We start from the raw sequence: 19,169 nt of genomic DNA on the forward strand, positions 1-19,169 counted from the left end.
TCTTTTATCTCGTAAAAAAATGACGACGGTACAGTGCGTTGAAGTTTCGCGTGACGTCACGCCTAGGTACAATTTTTACTTAGAAGTAACGTCACAAGCCCCCACTCCGGAACTTTGATGCTCAATATCTTTGTATTTTTCCATTAATTAGAAAAAGCGAAAAATATGTGTTCAGTATTTTTGGACGATCTAACTGACGGATTAAACTTACTTGCTTACTTGGCTGGCGCGATAACCCAAAATGAGTTTTGGTCTCCAACACAAGAGCACGCCATTTGACTCGGTCTTGAGCGGTATCGCGCCAAATTTCGCCGACGCCGAGCTCACGGAGGTCTATCTTCACTCTATCCGCCCAACGATATTTTGGAACAGATTAAACAGAATGCCATTTTTTATGTAGTTGTCATCCCTATTATTACATTACTAGAGAGCGAACAAGCCGCTGTCGGACGTTAGAATATTTCTAAAAGCCTGCAAGTCCAGTTAAATCTTAAGTTTTCTCAATAACCCCGGCAAGTTAAAGAACTGCCCCTCTAGCACAACTTGCCTTGTCGCGCACGAGTCCATACTTGAAGTCGCGCAAGTATGTATGGACTCGCGCGCGACAAGGCAAGTTGTGCTAGAGGGTCTGGACATAATATATGACTAATATTACTATTGTCAAGAGGTTGCTGTCATTCTCAAGTCGACAGTTCAGTATCAAGAGAATAGTTGTAATGAAATGGCGCGTGGTCAATTGGTCATATATTTCTGGTCAGGCTTTATATTGATACAGATAAAATTATTTTTTCTACTCCCGAACTGTTATTCGTCATTTACAGGGTCGTGCATAGATCTTTAAAACCCTACATAAAAGTCTATTCCCAAAGCCAGCGTCCGCCGGCTTTCAGCGCATGCGCGCAGTATCGAAGAAACTGAAAACGCATTGTTTGGCTCTGTAACCATGGCAACGCATTGTTATAACGATACTGCGCGCGTGCGCGGGAAGGCTTTGGGCAGCTGAGCTGACAGTTCAAACCTTTGCGTCAAAATAAAGGAAACAGTGTGAATTTCACGAAAGTTATTCAAGAAAACTATTAAAAACTAAGTGCAAGGTCGTAGAAAAAGTATTGTATGCAACGGTGTTTAACTGAGTCAAAAAATACTCGTGACGTCTTAATAACAATTTTCGGCTTCGCCTCAAATTGTTACCTACGCCACTCGTCTTTTTTGACCTCCTTTAAACGCCTGTTGCATAAAATACTATTATATGTTTGATTGGAGATTCAGTAGTATCTTTCTAAACTCAACGGCTTATAAGATAAAATAAAAATACTACTTATTTATTTATTTACTCTCTTACAAATATATAGGCAGATATTTTTCAGCACCGCTATAAATGATTTGGTAATATTTGAGATCCTTTTAAATTGTATTTTAATACAGAAAATTACAAAATGAAGTGTTCCGTTACCGTGGTAGTTATATGGAATGGATTATATCGCGTACAATCAGGGGCGGCTCACTCCGCGATTCTATCGCCGTGTTAGAAGTACATGCCGGCGGCCGCGAGTTCGCGGCCTAATCAGGGGTGGCGCGCGTTCTCACGGAATGCACGTTCGCCCTTTATATTGTTATTTTACGTCGCGAGTTTTTTTTTTAAGGTTCATATGCGATGTCCGCGTGTGGAATGGCTAACAATGCTAAGTTAAATAGACATCATGAATAAAATATGTACCACAGGACATTCTTACACAGATCTACTATTGATTAAGTCCCACGGAAAAGTTCAATAAGGCTTGTGATGTTGGAACTTAAACAAAAATACTGTATAAGTATATACCTAGAAAGTACCCAAGACCTAAATATAATAGTATAAAATTTTATCTGAATAAGTAATTAATTCGTTTGAATCCATAGGCAACCCTATCATCCGACGCTGCGCACGTGCGACTGGTTTCTTTGTAAAAATTTTGTAGGCATTTAAAAAGGCGGCATTTCGTGAACATCAAAGCAGTGGGCCTTCTGTACTTGTACTATTATATATTCTGTGGTACAATCTCAATTTTTTAAATTAATTTAGTCACAATTTAACATAACACAAGTATATGTACCTAATACAATAATTATTTTTCAGTACAGATGGTGTTTTTTTTACGCACTAGTGCGAGAAGTGGTTCATTATATGCCAGGTCAAAACTTCGGAGGGCCATCTGTACTGAAAAACGTCGTTCGATACACGTGCGAAGAGGAAATTCGTAACTCGTGTCGATTTAAAACACTCCCTTCGGTCGTGTTTTAATCTATCGCCACTCGTTTCGAACTTCCTCTTTTTCGCACTTGTATCGAAATGTACTATATCAATGCGTTACCGTTATTAACAGAAAACAGAAATGTTAATAATTATTTACACATACATATATGAATTTGAAATACATACTGACGCTTCGAACTGTAAAGGGTTCCTCGTTCTTGGGTAACGGGTGACACGCGACGTAATCCGTCTCCATAATTTCAATTTAACGTATAACACTCAACTGTTGATATAAATAAAATGAGGATACTAACTAATGTAAAATACCACAATACGCTTTTTATATTACAGGTTATGTTCTACCGGTACTCTATCTCACATTTTGTGTATAATATTAAAGCTAACAGACGAGCGTACCAGATCCGGTCTAAAGCCTGTACGGTTGAATGAAAGGTGGCCCGCCCCAGATCCGTTAACTATGCAATAAACAGATATACTGGCCGGACAAGGTCGCGGTGATACGTTCGTCTGTTAGCACTATTTGTGACTATAAAGCTAGGAACACACTACGCGGACGTCCGTCGTGAATCGACCGCGGACGGGAATCTGGACAATGACATTACACATAACCGTGCAAACTATCGGTCGACGGACGCGGACGTGGCCTTGAGCGCACGGACGTCCGATCGAAATCTGGCTCTCTGGATGTTTTGTTCCGTGCACACTGATAGGTCGCGGTCGTTTTACGACGGACGTCCGCGTGGTATGTTCCTAGCTTAAAGCTAGGAACATACTACGCGGACGTTCGCGGTCGCGCGACCGCGACCGATCAGTGTGCACGGTCTTCGGGACGTGGCGTCGGCTAAGGGCCCGCGCACACGGATGCAACAATTGCACGGCGACATTTTTTGTCTCTGTCGTGCGTCCAAGGAGTGACGACAGAGACAAAAAATGTCGCCGTGCAACTGTTGCATCCGTGTGCGCGGAGCGTAACCAAAACATCCAGCGAGCCAGATTTCGATCGGACGTCCGTGCGCTCAAGGCCACGTCCACGACCGACGACCGATAGTTTGCACGGTTAAGTGTATATTCATTGTCTAGATCCGCGTCCGCGGTCGCGCGACGTCGGACGTCCCGCGTAATATGTTCCTAGCTTAAATTTAAGATTTCTACTTTTTTCGCCGGTTGTGACTTTTGAGTATTTTTTATTGATATATTTTATGGTTATTGGGTTATAAAATTATTACGAAAATGATAATATTATTTAATATTAGATGGAGTAATCTGACAGCAGTATGATTTTTCTTACTGGTGAAAATTGAATGAAAAGTAAAAAGTCACCTTTTTTCCTCCAAAGCGTCAGCGTCTCGACTCTCGACGTCTAGTCAACTCTGCTCGACTCAGAAGTGACGCAACTCTTCTACAATAACCTACTGAAATAAAGTCAAAGACGTCTGTGGGGTGACGCTGAATGAATATACATGTAAGTGTCAGTTGACTCCATCTAATTCTAAAAATGTTGGACCCATAATGGTCACATATACTTGACATAATATGTTATGTAAGAAAAAACGTATCCGCAACGAAATATGTACGATACGCCTCTGGGAATATTATGGAACTATTATAAACCCTACAACATTTTAAAACCCTTATTAATATTGGGTGTATTCCTACCACTCGTACCTATAAGTTCACAAAATTAAAGGTTTTTTGAAATAATTTACCAGTGAACTCTACTTCTTGTTTGCACATCGATGACCAAGAGTCACATGCAACAGACGTATTGTCACATGCGAGTTGCTGAATTTTTGCCGTTTTGAACGCCAACCTACCCGTGTCTATGTTTTGAACCTTATTGGAATGCAGGAAGGATATTATACGAGCGTGACTGTGTCACCCACTGCCCGGATGCGTGCCCGTAGACACACAATTACGCGTTGTAATATGCAGAAGCTTATGCAAATCGTCACACCACGCGCGCATATCTACGCAAACGCTGTCGGTATGTTTCTAGGCTTTATTTGTATTGGTATTGTACTCCTAAATTCAACCATAGGTATATTTTACAGCACAAGATAGTAACACCAATTTACTACCAGCGACCTCCAGTTTTTAATAATATAAAATTTGTATTTATAGATAATCCAGTTCAAATATTTACATTGGTGGAGCGTTCTTAATCTTATGAAAGTTTTGTGACTCCATATTTGTAGTTTATAAACATACATATTGTACCAATATACGCCGCGTTCAGCAGGCACATGTAACTGTATTAAAGTGTTAAGTATTTGTTATGACGCGTTTTATTTTAGTTTTACTGGGCGTTTTTCGCAAATCAATAACCATGTCACTAGGGGCACTCGCAGTGAACTCGCCAAATGTGATAGCGCCCTAAGGCAGTAAAGAAGGTACAGAACAATGAAAAAACAAATGTATCAAATGAAAATGGCAAATTCATACATATTAACAATATATTTATTTAGTTGCCTTTATTTAATGCAATAACAGTGTAAATCGTTACAAAATACATGGAATAAAAATTTAAAATAGGTATATTGCACAAATGATGGAACAGACAAATAACATTCAATATAAATAACAATTGTACTTAATAATGTATTCTTAAAAATAGTGGAATTATATATTATTCTTACCTATTACACTCCATACTTAAAACTCTTTCAATGCACATTGTGATGTAAAATATTTCGATTTTTGGTTGATCCCTTCAATGCATAGCACATTACTAAAGTAATGATTTTGAACACTATGTTAAGTCAACTAAGTTGACTCTAAATATAAATAAAGAATAAGTTTTATGATTCCAAATATGTTTAGAACTGTACCATGTAGCACTTATATGGCACCAAATATTAAAGTAACCTTCAAAAGATTAGTAACTATCTAGTTATGTGCTTACGACACTTGATATAAGTTGCCGTGCAAGCAGGGCAGTGTTACATATGTCCCACACCATAGTAAGGGTTTCCTCAAACCTATTGAGGCGGAATTGGCTCTAGCTGACCAAACATCGCTCGTTAGTATGAAGAAGACTTCCGGTTCGAGCGCCATCTTAGTGGTATCGCCTCGTGAATAATTCCTTTTTCTTTTGCTCATTAATATTGTTTAAAGTGTTATATCGATAGCGTATTATGCAGTAAACTAATGTGGTAGTGGGAAACTGGTGAAGAATTAATCTCGAATCGCGTTTAGCCACTTTTTTTGTCGTCAACGGCCTGTAGTCCACGTGCTCTTGTAAAGTCTGGCTACCAATTTACAAGTGCCAATTCATCGTACACTGTCGTACTTACTGTACCAAAACCACTAATTAATATTAGCTGATATCACCTTAACACTAGCAAAACAGTCCCAATGGACTGAAGCCATTTAATTTTAAATAACCACAAAATTAAAATTTTGAAAAAATCCCCAACCGCGACATAGTGGACCGATTTTCATGAAACATGGCTAAGGACACTCCCAACTAACTCAGCTTTCAAACAAGAAAAAACTAAATCGAAATCGGGTCACCGGTTCGGGAGCTACGGTGCCACAGACAGACAGACACGTCAAACTTATAACACCCCGTCGTTTTTGCGTCGGGGATTAAAAACTAACTAGTATGAAGAAGACGCTTCGCGTCGTCGTCGCTGAACACAAGCGTACGCATGTCATACTAATGAGCGATTTCCGGTCGGCCCGGTCGGCGAGAACTGATTCCGCGTCGATAGGTTTGGGGACACCCTAATTCGGATCCAAAGTGTAGACTTTAGTGTCCCTTGTATACAGGTTTCCTCTTCTCCATGAATGACACCATGCCCTCAATCCGATCCTTGGAAGGAATGTTCTGCTCATAGAATTTCTGTTCCACCTCATACCCTTCTTTGATGCTGCCCTGCACACCCTCGTTGATGGCTTGCTTGGCGCAGCGGAGGGCTATGGGAGCGTTGGGGATTATCTCGCGAGCCAGCTCTAAGGACTTCTCGTAAGCTGCAGTCTTATTGCTGTTTTGTGGCACAACATGGTTTGCAATGCCTGAAAACAATATAAAAAATGTTATAAGCCCTGAAGAAACTATAAAAGAATTTGTAGTTTGCTCAGTCTGACTGTTTCAAGCTTTAAATATCTTCCATTTAAGTACTGGAATTGATAAATAATTTTGTCTACAGATTTTGAGATTTCAAAATAAAAAACTACAAAAATCTATTAGTTTTCTTACCTAGAGTTTTGGCTTCATTGCCACTGATTATTCTGGAAGTATAGATGAGCTCCTTAGCTATATTAGGATGGATGACCCTGGGCAGTCTCTGTGTGCCTCCAGCTCCGGGTATCAGTCCCCGACCTGTCTCCACCAGCCCCAGCTTTGCCGTCTCCGCTGCCACGCGGATGTCACAAGCTAGGGCCAACTCCAAGCCTCCTCCGACAGCCACTCCTTCAATGGCTGCTATTGTTGGCATCGGAAGGTCCTCAATTTCAATGAATGTCTCTCTTAACCTTCGGACGAATTTGGCCACCTCTTCATCTGACATTTTAAACCTTTCTTTTAAATTGGCACCTGAAACATTTAGAAGTGACAAAATTAATTATTGTTTCTAATAATAATACCCAGATGTCTATACCTAACAAAGTCTTCCATTTTGTTAATCATTTTGATATAATCAAAATTCGTTTTATTATAAAGGTTTAAAAAATATTGTAAGGTTTTGTGTTATCACGATCCAGATGATTCAATTGTTTATTTATTGTCCATGCCTTCATATTAAACTGATAATTTTGCTATCCAAACAATAAGTTTTGTAATGGAACACTACTGCAGTACATTTGATGAGCTAACCTATGTAACTAACTGCTAACTAGTGTCAAAAACAAGCAGGATATTGCTTACCCGCGCAGAAAATCCCAGGCACCAAGCTGTGCAGTATAACCACAGAAATCTTAGTGTCCTCTCTCAACAGCTGGTTGACCTCGCGCATGGCGTCCACCATATCGTTGCTGAGCGCATTGCGCGTGGCACCGGCGTGCAGCCCGTAGACCGCAATGCCTCTGTCCTCGCCAGTTAGCTTCTTGAACACTACCGGCCCTTCTGGAGCCGACGCTAGCCCGCGCCACGGCACTTTGCATAACCGCCGCAAACTGTTCAGTCTTGTTATCAGCATCTTAGCTCAATTTACCCTAAGTAGTTGAGCAATTTTAAAGTAAGATATACAATCTTGATGTTCAAAAAGATATTTCTCGAGATTATATTACAGTGAGAGCAGAACGGAGTATTATTTGTATATCAGATGAACGTCAGAGATGCCTATCTCATGTAGATAACGCGTTATCTTTTCGTCAATGTTTTATTTTAATTAGTTAAACTAAAATGATCTCGTAATTTCGGTTCGTAAATCTTAATCAAAATATGTCAAAACAAAATTGACATTGACAATCATACTTTTTTCGCCTGTGCTGGCCTGGATGCGAGGTGCTTAAGCCAAAAAAGGTCAAATGTGTGGAGGAGTCACGCTCGATATGTTTCTCTCGGATACTAAGTGTGACAGGGAGGAAACACGTCGAAAGTTACGTTAGCATACCCGATCCCAAAATAATTTACACAAGAAATAGGAGCGAATTTTTTCTATGTGACGATGAACCTGCGCTCAATCCTTCGCCCCAACACGTAGTGATTCAATGCTCTTTGGCCCCAACATTCACTTGACCGTCTTCAAATTTGCTTTGCTTGACATACTCTTTGCTGTCCCACTTTTGACTGACTTTTAATCTATCAAGTTAATAGTCTCAAAAATAAAAATAAAATATATAAAAATCCAGTATTAAAATACTTACACATTCCTCAAACTAAAGAACATGTGTTGCGGTCCTTGCGGATGCTGCTGTAGCGCCTACATCGGGCCTCGCTTCCCGCCTTGCGGTCGGAGCGGCTTGTACGGCGGCTGCTGCGGCATCGTCAACTACTACGGAGGCTGCGGGGGCCCCGGCTGCGGCCCCGTTTAACCAGGGCACTATGGCCCCTTGATGTCAGCCTCGCAAGAGGTCCTGGGGCTAACCCTTTTTTATTAGAGACCTATCTGGCGCGTACTGATTTTGTAAATTGTAAATACGACTTCGCAAACGCCTGCATAACATTCGTGTATGTTTCTTAAATTAAACATTGTATTGTTTCGTAATAAAGTCAGATAAATAATATATAATTAAAATATTGCATTGAATATTTTTTATACATAAGTATTATGTATTTACGTTAATTTTTACATTACATAATTATTTGGAAAGAGGACTTTTCTTCCCTGCTAGGACTGCTACGAGTGCTAAGTAGGTTAGATAAAGTTGCATTTTTCTGCTCTTAAGTTGACAGGGTAAAGTACATTACGATACGAGTGCGGAAAAGAGGAACGTAGTGATTATATTCTCTTTGAGAGGAACGTTCGTAACAATATGGCCAACACGACCGAAGGGTTTCCTCTTCGCACGTGTATTGTATGACGTTTTATTTACGATATTAACACCGTTAATAGGTTACGGTGACCGCTTTACATCAGGCGGGCCGTATGCGTGTTTGCCACCGACGTAGTATTAAAAAAAAAAAAACTTTTTTTGAACCACGTTTGAACCGTGCCTTTTTCTTCTACTGGCTAAAATTGTTTGTCAGACTGTAATTCCCTTTTGCTAGCCAGTGCCAAGTAGGTAAAGGTTTTCTATAGTATTTTTAAAAAGGTTTTAACTCAATATCTGCCACAATTGCTGCCAAATGATTGAAGTGTTTTACTTTTAGAAGAAAAAGTGCTAAAAGAAATGTAGATAAAGCACATCGTATTTTAGATATTTTTTAACATAATATTTCTTTTAATAATGTTTTATTTACTAAAATAAATAAGACGTTCTTTGAATTAACAGTAACGGTATTTGGATGGATTTTCTAGATTCATTAGGTAAGTTTTGTAAACCTATTTACTTGAGATAAAAGTCCTCATCTCATTCTCATACTAAACATTAACTCACTAAAAATCCTCTTTCGCTTTTATACTATAATATATAGTAGAAGATACGACACAGCATAAAGGGTCAACTTTACTTTTTCAACACCACTACTCGCCAACACCACCCCTGACAAAAATACTGAAAATCGTAACAAGTAGGTAGGGTAAATCCTGACGTAGGGTAATACACTTGAGGCTACGTGTACGAAGCTAGAGAACGACTGTACTTCCCACCTGAAATCTAACGCTTGTTACTAAAATCTTTTGTCGTAGATCTACAACTGTATGCGCATGACAAAAAGACGGCCCGCGTGCGCTCATGGTACCTCTTCGAACAGTACAAGGCGCTGGAAGAACACCAGCTGGACGCGGCGCAGCAGCTGCGGACCAGAGCGGTGCAGGAACAACTGCTGCAGCAGGAACTCACGGAGCGGCGCGCTCGGCGTAGTCTTTTTGATCAGGTACCTACTTGTAGAAACGACTGGTAAAAAGTGTTAGTGCTGGGGCCGTTTGGCCCATTTCTCAAAACTGAAAGTTACTGAAGTTACAAGCGGAAGTCTTTTTCCAACTTGTCACATTAGACATTGACTGCCACTTGTAAATTATAACTTGTAGCTTCGATAAATGGGCTCCTGGTCTACTGTCGTCGTGAGCAAACGACTTTGGAAATGTACAAGAGCTCCACAAGATTCTAAAGTAGTATCAACCTCTTCGGCCTCGTACATAACCCACCGGTTCGTAACCAGTTTCCAATAGAAGAATATTTTGTCCTTGTACGAAACCAGTTACGATCCAAGAGTTTTTATTCTTTGTATTGTATAAAACCAGTTGTGATCATATTGTTCGAAACACGACTACCTACTTCTAGCTAGACTGTTTGCTCGTTGGGCATCTAAAGCTACCTAACAATAAACCTAACCTTCCTATTTTTCTGCATCTGCAACGAGTTTCCTACAAAGGATAAAAATTATTTGATCGTACCTGGGGCCCGTTTCTCGAAAGGTACAAGCCTTGTATTACAAGTGTGTTTCCATGACAACCCATACGATTTGACAGTTCGCGCACTTGTAATACAAGGCTTGTACCTTTCGAGAAACGGGCCCCTGGTTTCGTACAAAGTATACATATCGTCACTACTTTTAAAAAATCTCGTATCTCACGCTGTTCCTCAAAATTAATTTTTATTAAGCAGAAACGTCTGCTAACGATTCCTCAAAGTTAAAACGCAGTAAGTCTATATGCAATCCATACATACTTACTACAATTTTCTTTTCATTGACAGACGAAGATACAAGTTTTTTTAAAAGTAAGTGACGATATTCTTCGATTGCAACAAGTTACGAACCAGCGGTTACGTACGTGGTACATCAATAACAGTTCGGTAACGGCTCGGTGAAAACCCCGAGTAAATAATATATCTTGGTAACTACAAAATATATAGGTACTAATTCAGTTGATCGGTCCAATTTCGCAATAAATCTAGAAAATATTGCATGCAAGTTTTCGTACCGTTTAACTACCTAAATTGTTTTTATGCCATCTTCCTTTGCCACATTATTCAAACACTACAACCTACCTGGCAGGTCAGCGTCTATATCAGCGACCCAAAGCAAGGCAGCCAAGCCACCTGCCTCAGCACCAACAACGATGATTTCTATGAGAGCTTCTGCGAGCTCCGTGACTTCGAAGACGCCCAGAGCCTGGGCAGCCACAATGGCTCCGACAACACCTTCATGGAGGATAAGAATTTAGAAGACTTCGAGGAAGATACTAGCCGCGCGGACAGTGTTTCTAGCGTCGTTGACAGGGAAGCTACGGTCAGGTACCTATGATATTAATGTAACTGCTAGCTTCAGCCTTCAACCTCATCTGCGTTGAATGATTCCCATTTCTCACTTGCCTAGGTGCGATTACGGAGCAAGTAAAAAGAGAGTAAGATTATAGGTTAATGAAGCGGAGGTGTATTGCGTAGAGGAAGACACATGCGCGGAACCTGGGAGGGGGGGGGCGTCGGGGGCGTCATGGGGGTCATGACCCCCCCCCCCCCCCCTGGAGCCTAGGTTGGTCATACATAACGTGACCCCCTGGGCTGGGCACACACATTTACCACGTGACCCCCCTCCTGATGGGTACGAAGCTGCATCCGACCATGACGAGACAGTAAGACATTTAATGTGTTCACACGCCTTCGCTAGACAAAACATCTAGAACCAAGAGAATTGAAAACGCTATATATCCATGCCACGTCACATGGAGACGATCGAAAAAAGGAGTTAAAATATCTTTTGCATATATTATCTTCAGAAGAATTTTATATTTTGGTAAGCCTATCTTATCTGGAGTTACATCATTGACAGATCCCCGCAACGAACTATTACTGAAAACATCAAGCTGCATCTCCAGACCGTCAAAGAAAACATGGCAAGCCTGGAAAGATATGCGCGGACGGGAGAGGGGGACCGTATGTCGGAGACTAGCGTAGATTCCCTGGGTTGGCCCAAGCGAAGCTATCGTCGGAAGAACGTTGATAACAACCAATTGTTTTATATGTGGACCCGACTGGTTGCCTTTGCGTACCATATTATACAGCTTAATCATGGTAAGATCGTGAAACTTTATTTTTGGTTTGAACGGATTGTATCGGTCGACGGCCAATCGTGATGTCTATGTTGAAAATCCTGGGAACTATTACTAAGTGTGTACTCGAAAAATGACAAGGCCACTACGCCATATCATCACTTCTTTTAAAAAAACTTGTATCTTCGTCTGTCAATGAAAAGAAAATTGTAGTAAGTATGTATGGAATGCATATAGACTTACTGCGTTTTAACTTTGAGGAACAGCGTGAGATACGAGATTTTTTAAAAGTAGTGACGATATCCGTTTTGGTCTACCCGAGTTTTCGGCCCACCTATCTGAGTGCATGCGGCAGGTATGTCCAGCCCAGCCCCACTTAAGCTTAGCGGTCGTGACGGCCACATCTACAAGTCGAGTTCTGTTCTGAATCGTAGTTCCGTAACGTGTCTCTGGCGCGACTCCTAACACCCAACATAATATACTACAGTACGCTTCATCACTTCCATCATTCACTGACAAATCTTGAATTTCAATTTTAGAGCTATAAGAGTGTTTTCAGGCAACTGCTATTACGACTACAGCTCCCAACTGCTGACGGCCGTGCTGGCGTGCGATGCGCTGCGCCGCGGCGTCAACCGCATGTGTAAGTTTCCTTTTATATCGGCTCGTTTACAGCACAACCTGCATTGTAAAAGTCAGCATCTTGTAAACTGAAATAGATACCACACACAAAAGAAAAAGCGTCCAAGTCCCTATGTAATCATGATAAACGATCAATAAGGGCACATTCTTTGGCAGTGCTCTGTAGCCTTTGTGCATTTCATCGCTAATGCCGGTAGCCCGTATGTGCCCACGATTACTTGTTGTCTGTTTTCAGTGTACGGGACAGCCCTGTGGGTCGCTTATGCTGCTGCAGATGTACTATAACCATGTTGTACTTTAATAGGTCAGTATTGTTTCCAAATGTTCCCCTATTAGGCTGTATGTATTTAGACTAGGATAAACTTACTTAATGCCCAATCATTATTTTTGCCTGTATATAGTATTTAATTACTTACGTTCTAATTCAGACACTCAAACAATGGATTTTTAATTTTAGGTGATATTTTGCAGTATTACGTCTCACCAGTCAAATTTGCTAGTGATTCTGAAGACCGTTCAACTGTCTGCAGCAAAAAACTTAAAAAGAAGAAGTCTTACGGGTCGAAAAAAACAAGGAATTCGTCTAAATATAAGGTATCAAATAGGGCTCCCGGTCGCGTCCGTGTTTCGTGTACCCGTTGCCGGGTATCCGTTCCCGTGTTACACGAATCCGGATTTCTGGCCCGTTTGGAACGGGTAATTAGGGACCGTGTAATTAAGGTCCGGGTACCCGTGTAGTCCGTGCGTCCGGATCGACGGACTCTAAAAACCCGCGGGTCCGATCCGTTCTCGACCTATAGTGATGCTTGATGATCGTTCGCGTTCTTGGTTCAAGCGAATATGAGAACCAAAAATGATAAAACCTTAATAACTAAAATGAGAAAGGGACAGCGGAGCAATTGTGACTGGGGGACAAATTTTAACTACTCGATTTTTTCCATGTTTTCCATTTTCGGCATTATTAATTATATATCAGGGCACGCGTTTTCAGTGGCCTAAATTAGAAAGCATGAAAGTTGGTATGCACATAGCTTTGACGTTCATAAGGATAAATAGAAGTAGAAACACGCTGAGGAGTCAATCTCTTCCCCCACTATTATCTCCCATTTTTAGCTTTTTAAATTTTCACGAAAACTATTAAAGGTAGGTATTAAAGGTTTTGGTAAGTAAATATTACGAGTAGGTACTTACCAGAAAGATGTTCAGGAGAAGTACCATGAAATTCTCTACAATATTTCCATTTAAAGTATATTACTAACAGACGGTAGTGCTACCCCTACTCATCCCACTAGTAGTTAAACACAAATATTATGCGGGGGACTTAAGCATAATTTTAAAATGATGAGTTAAAGCTATACCTTAACAGACAGTATTGAAGAAAATTTTATGGAGAATAATATACTTTTCCTAAATATTGTGATTATAGCTTTCACGGTTTTCATGACAATATAAAAAAAACTGAAAATAGTGATATAAAAATGAGGGAAAAGAGGGGAAACATTGACACCTCGGCGTCTGCGTACTTTTATTTTTTTCTGTTAAGTGTTTGCAAGTTAAGGTAACTGTCCCATATTACGGGAACTTAAGACGTTTCCTACTTTGAGTGAGGATTGTAAAAAAAATGTAAAGTTTCTAGTCGTGTTAATTATTTTATTTTAAGGATAAGTCTTCTACGATGGATTTAAGACACTATTTTGCATCGTAACTTCTAATTTATAGAAATTACCGTTGTTTTACTTAACCCTTAGTTTGCCCATTATTCCGGGATACAATTTTGGTATGGCTTCAATTCCGGGAGTCGTTGTACGGAATTACGGGATACCTTTAAAGTCCACGTTGTTGAAGCATTATGTAAAAAAACGAATTAAAAATATTGTTTACATAAATATATAAATGCACATATCGTTTTGATAGATGCTTATACAGAGTGTATTTTTTATAATTGGCATTGTTTTGATGGGTTGGGGTGGGATGGGAAACATGATATTTTACGGTATAACTGTTGTATGATATAATGACAGGGTGTTATAAGTTTTACTGTCTGTCTAAGGCATCGCTTTCGAATGGATGAACCAAATTAGATTAATTTTTTTCGTTTGAAAACTGAATTAGTCGAGAGTGTTCTTAGCCATGTTTGATGAAAAACGCTTTACAATGTCGGGGTTTTTTTTTCAAAATTTAATTTCAATCCAGAAGCTATTGCCGGTTATAAAAATTGCACGGTACTCGTGAAAATTTCAGTTTTTTGGTACTGGTGATCACTGAGCTACACCGTATACATTTATGGTGGTGATACGTTATTCAAGTATGTATATATAAATAAATAGTACTCAATAAATAAATATTATAGGCCGTTCTTACACAGATTGACTGTCTGTCTGACTAATTTGTACTATTTTATATTTATATATGTCTATCCTATTATGTATTATCCTCATGTAAATTTTAGCTTTCTAGTAGTAATAATGATTGAGCTAAATCGTAGACGGACAGACTGACTGACGGACAAACCAATATGCGGTATAAAGATTTTTAGCTAACTAAGGAAGTTTAAAAACATAATAGTCGGGTCTCTATACCTTATTTTGTGTTTTTATATTTTAATATACTTTATATAGGCATACCGGAATAAGATACACTCATATAAAGTCGTGTACTTAATTACGGCAGTCAAAACGAAGGCTATATTAAAAGACAAACAAGATTTTTTTCTTAGTACATTGGAAGATTATATAACAATTATACTCAAAACATCGAAATAAGTAACCTTTGTGCTTTAATTTTGTGAAATAAAACAAATTTAATGTCGATGCCACACTCCAATATTTCGCACGTATTACGCAACGAGTATACATTTCGTACTCAATTATGAGACTAAAATCTAAAAAATATATGTACCGTAATTATGTCACTATAATCTGTAATCTTTACTCAATAAATTTACATCAAATATATAAATATACTTCACCGCAAATAGTAATAAAACATAAAAAACATTGCGGATTGTGTTTCCGTTATTCCGGGATACTCCCGCAATTATGTACACCGCGTCAAAATGGTGTACATTATTCCGGGAGCGGGTATTTTAATTAAAATATGCTTTAAATTAATTTGAAAAGATGATATAAATGTCTTTTAATAACTATAAGACAATTATGATACAAATTTAATATAAATAAACTTACCCGCATCACAGTAAACCCTTAAGAAGTTCCGCTGCCGCGTTAAGCTCACCGTCAAAGACGCCCATAGAAACCACTGCGTGGTTGCGACTGACGCGTTTGGAGGTACCTCACGGCTTCAAAAGATATGATAGATATTCGAAAATCGACTTTTTCGGTTCTATTTGATCTATAGTTAATAAAATACTGCCTTAAATTAAGATTTTACTGATAGTTTCCTTATTTTGCGACAAAAACCAAAGTATCCCGGAATAATGTACCACATTTTACTATCCCGGAATAGTGTACAGTTACCTTATCTATATACATGTCAAGTCTCATGCTTTTTGTCACTGCACACCCTATCCGACTAGCTCAAGTTAAGAACCAGGACTATGGATACATATTCACTTCAAAGTAGTTCACTCCAAAATAACAAAAAAAAATACTATTCTTAACTAGGTATTTGTAAAACAGCGCGGCTACATCTAGAACTTTTCAAACAAAAGGTTTGTCCATGTCAAAGGGATGCCGGGTGTGAGGTTTGAGTGTCATTATTATCAGTAAAAAAAATCACCACGGGTATTGGTTATTGTGCCGCCCACAAGTCATTATTACCTTTGTCTTCTCATGCGACGTTAATTCTACTAACTTTTTAGATAAAAACTAATAACTCGATAGTTCAAATAAATTTCCTTAATTTGAAGGATATTTATGAAATAAAATGGATTATATCGCCTATAAGTGTCACCCGTTGACCACGGACGCTGTAAAGTGTTCGAAACGTCGGGGTGAATTGCAAATTCAGTATACGTGATATAATCCGTTTCCATAGTTATGTATTTATCTATTTAAGTATGTATGTATATCGTCGCTTAGCACCCATAGTACACGCTTTGCTTAGTTTGGGGCTAAGTCGATCTGTGTAATGTCCCCAATATTTATTTATTTATTTTAAAACTATGAGACATAGATATAACTATAATAAATTGCATGAGTAACTGTCGCGGTAACCGAAGACAATATTTTGAAGTATATTTGTCAACATGTGTACATATATGTAGTAAGTACCTATAGGTGGTATGGTCCCTATAGATAGTTAGTAAGGCACCATGAATATCATAAAACAATCAAGTAAGTAATAGAACTAATATAGTATTTTTCACACAAACCAATACCCTGTTTAGACTTCTATTAGTTAACCTAGAGACAAATAAAGTCCATTAAACTCTACTTTTCGCAATTGTCTTAAGCAACTTTATTGAAAAAAAAAACAGTAGACTAGTGTTCCTGGCGAATTATGGACCTATATGGAATACGTTTGTAATATTTGTATTGAATACATATCATCATAATTATTATCTAATCTGTACGAGTAGCCTATAACGTAACGGGAACAAGTGCAAAAAATATAGTTAACACGTTATTGATTCAAATAAAACGAGTATGTATAAAACCAATTCGTATTCGTTCGCTAAATTATTAAATTTCACCTATTTTTTAAATACAAACCGGCACGGCAATAAGTCGATCGGTCCGCCGGCCGCCTCGTGTGTTCAATACCCGAACGGTGCCGAAGTCCGTGCGTCCGGCCGTCCGGCCCCGAACGCCGATTCGGCACTACACGCGCGAACGGCACTACACGGGAACGGACTTCGGCGGGTTCGGGTAGTTCGGACGCTTAGCACCGCCGGGGCTAAGGGGCCGGGCGCACGGATCGGCGGGTAGTACCGAATATCCAGAGTCCTAGACTATCAAACTATTAGATGTATTGTAGGTTACTCTAATTTTTTTGTAACTAAAGCTCTGCTCTGCACAATTACGCCAAGTTATGATATAACCAAGGATAACAACCCCCCAACTAATATACCTATTAATAGTAGGTACTCTCTCTATGTGCACGAACTGGTGCTGCCCACATAAGATTACGTGTGTATTTGTGACAATCAGCGCCATTTCCTTCATGCGCGTTGTCAAATAAGTAATAAGTAGTTAAACTATTGATGTTATTTCATCAAAATGATATATTTGAAAAATTTGTTAAATTTATCGTTATGTTGTTACTAGTAATGTAAGATGTTTGTAAACATTTTTTTGCTACACCCTTTCCAGGGTCCATTATGTATATGCCCATGTAACATATTGGAAATATTGGAATGCAAATAAAAATCTATCTAAGGTGTATTAGGGTAATTCCGAAAGTCGTCTAATTACGAAAGTCGCATAAAAATCGCCATTATTTCCATCATATCAAGATTCCTCTTTCGGAATTACCAGAGCATTTCTGTCATTTGGAATTACCCGAATGCACCTTATCTATCTATCAAATAGAACGCCTTCCTTCATCCAAGTTGACACAGCATAATTATATTTTAGACAGACTAGGTACATTCCAGGTAAATTCGAGTTTGCGAAATAATATCACGAGGCGCAGCGAAGCTGACCACCATTCTGACCGTTCCTGGCGAAACTGCAGAAAATACTCAGTCACACACACAGTCGAACAAAACGGCAAACACCGACAGCCGAGGAGACGAAAGGTGTGTTTTGTCCCGGAACTGGGAATTCCTTTTTTTTCGTTCAGACGTTTTTTCATCAATTTCCTGGGAGCATTCGTCCCTGATACAAAAGGCATGCGAGCTATAACAATCTCATTTAAATATCAGATCATCTGCTACTCCTTTCTGAGTCTGCAACGAGTTTCCAACAAAGGAAAAAAATCTCCTCGATCGCAACTAGTTTCGCACAAAGAATAAATTATTCTTCGATCGCAACTGATTATTAGTACCTAACTGGCCGAAGGTGAAATTTCTTAATAGATTTATAATTTATACTATACACGAGGGTTTAACGACAAATTCTATTCCTTTTAGAGGCAAAGCACTAAACGCTGTGCGTTCAGTGTCACCCATGGCAGCGGCCGCAGCCTCTGGCCCTCGGAGCTGGGCGCATGCGCCAACGCCAATCCCATGCGCACGCTCGCAAGGTATTTGGACGACGTCCTCAAAACTGGCCGAAGACTTGATTTTTGATGTTTTTGTTTGGTTAATAATAAAATATAAAAAAACAATTGTAGTTTTATTTTAATGTCTAAATTGTGACAAAACGCTAAAAGCTGGCGTCCATTACGCCAAATCGAGCCTTCCGTACATTTTCTATGAACCATCCTATGAACTTTGATTAAAGTAAAATAGCGCAATTTTACTTAAAAAACCGCTATTTTACTTTAATCAAAGCCTATGGACGATGAATTCGATTCCACGCGCCGTCAATGATACGCACTTTCAGTTTAGTAGGTAAATGAAGGCGAATTATTGAGATTTGACTCTACGGGCCTAGTGGACGTCAGCCTTGTGGTGACTGTGAGATGGTTTCTATGAGTCAGACCAAACTAAATAAGTTCGCAACGACTTTGATAGCCCCCGCCTGTGCACTGGTTTAGTAAACGTCAAATTCATCGAAGAAGTTTACTCCGGCGAGGCTGTAAAACTGGTCAAAATCGCTGCTAACTTATCTTAGTGGCCTCCTATCTCCTTTTGCGTAAAAAAGTAAAATGAAGAAGGTATGTACCGAAAA

General features: G+C 39.3%; 2 protein-coding genes across 8 annotated transcripts; one reads left to right on the top strand and one right to left on the bottom strand.

Annotated features, from left to right (window-relative positions):
• Positions 1 to 5,719: 5,719 nt before the first annotated feature.
• Positions 5,720 to 7,642, bottom strand: LOC125233424 (methylglutaconyl-CoA hydratase, mitochondrial). Its single transcript, XM_048139440.1, has 3 exons — positions 7,122 to 7,642; positions 6,456 to 6,791; positions 5,720 to 6,271 (listed from the first exon to the last, which is right to left on the bottom strand). Exons 1-3 carry the CDS (start codon positions 7,390 to 7,392, stop codon positions 6,006 to 6,008), a joined length of 873 nt encoding a protein of 290 aa, XP_047995397.1. The 5' UTR covers positions 7,393 to 7,642; the 3' UTR covers positions 5,720 to 6,005.
• Positions 7,643 to 8,973: 1,331 nt separating this feature from the next.
• On the top strand, positions 8,974 to 18,642 carry LOC125233402. Of its 7 annotated transcripts, none has more exons than XR_007177851.1 (8): positions 8,974 to 9,165; positions 9,487 to 9,674; positions 10,797 to 11,035; positions 11,571 to 11,812; positions 12,350 to 12,433; positions 12,904 to 13,026; positions 13,449 to 13,451; positions 17,974 to 18,107. XR_007177851.1 is itself a non-coding variant. In XM_048139412.1 (8 exons), exons 1-8 carry the CDS (start codon positions 9,144 to 9,146, stop codon positions 18,623 to 18,625), a joined length of 1,215 nt encoding a protein of 404 aa, XP_047995369.1. In that variant the 5' UTR covers positions 8,974 to 9,143; the 3' UTR covers positions 18,626 to 18,642. The 7 variants fall into 7 exon arrangements, 4 of the variants coding, with proteins under 4 accessions (XP_047995369.1, XP_047995372.1, XP_047995371.1 ...); XM_048139412.1 differs by lacking the exon at positions 13,449 to 13,451 and adding an exon at positions 18,467 to 18,642 and having other exon boundaries at positions 12,890 to 13,026; positions 17,990 to 18,133; XR_007177850.1 differs by lacking the exon at positions 13,449 to 13,451 and having other exon boundaries at positions 17,990 to 18,126.
• Positions 18,643 to 19,169: the final 527 nt, after the last annotated feature.

Source organism: Leguminivora glycinivorella, chromosome 14 (assembly GCF_023078275.1).
Source record: "Leguminivora glycinivorella isolate SPB_JAAS2020 chromosome 14, LegGlyc_1.1, whole genome shotgun sequence".
Lineage (NCBI taxonomy): Eukaryota > Metazoa > Arthropoda > Insecta > Lepidoptera > Tortricidae > Leguminivora > Leguminivora glycinivorella.

Coding starts and splice junctions, on each gene's coding strand:
- LOC125233402 (XM_048139412.1), top strand. CDS start 9,144: ATGGATTTTCTAGATTCATTAG. Junction 11,036..11,570: donor GACAGGGAAGCTACGGTCAG/GTACCTATGATA, acceptor CATCATTGACAG/ATCCCCGCAACGAACTATTA. Junction 18,134..18,466: donor GACAGCCGAGGAGACGAAAG/GTGTGTTTTGTC, acceptor TATTCCTTTTAG/AGGCAAAGCACTAAACGCTG.
- LOC125233424 (XM_048139440.1), bottom strand. CDS start 7,392: ATGCTGATAACAAGACTGAACAGTTTGCGGCGGTTATGCAAAGTGCCG. Junction 6,792..7,121: donor GCCTGGGATTTTCTGCGCGG/GTAAGCAATATC, acceptor TAAATGTTTCAG/GTGCCAATTTAAAAGAAAGG. Junction 6,272..6,455: donor CAATGAAGCCAAAACTCTAG/GTAAGAAAACTA, acceptor TATTGTTTTCAG/GCATTGCAAACCATGTTGTG.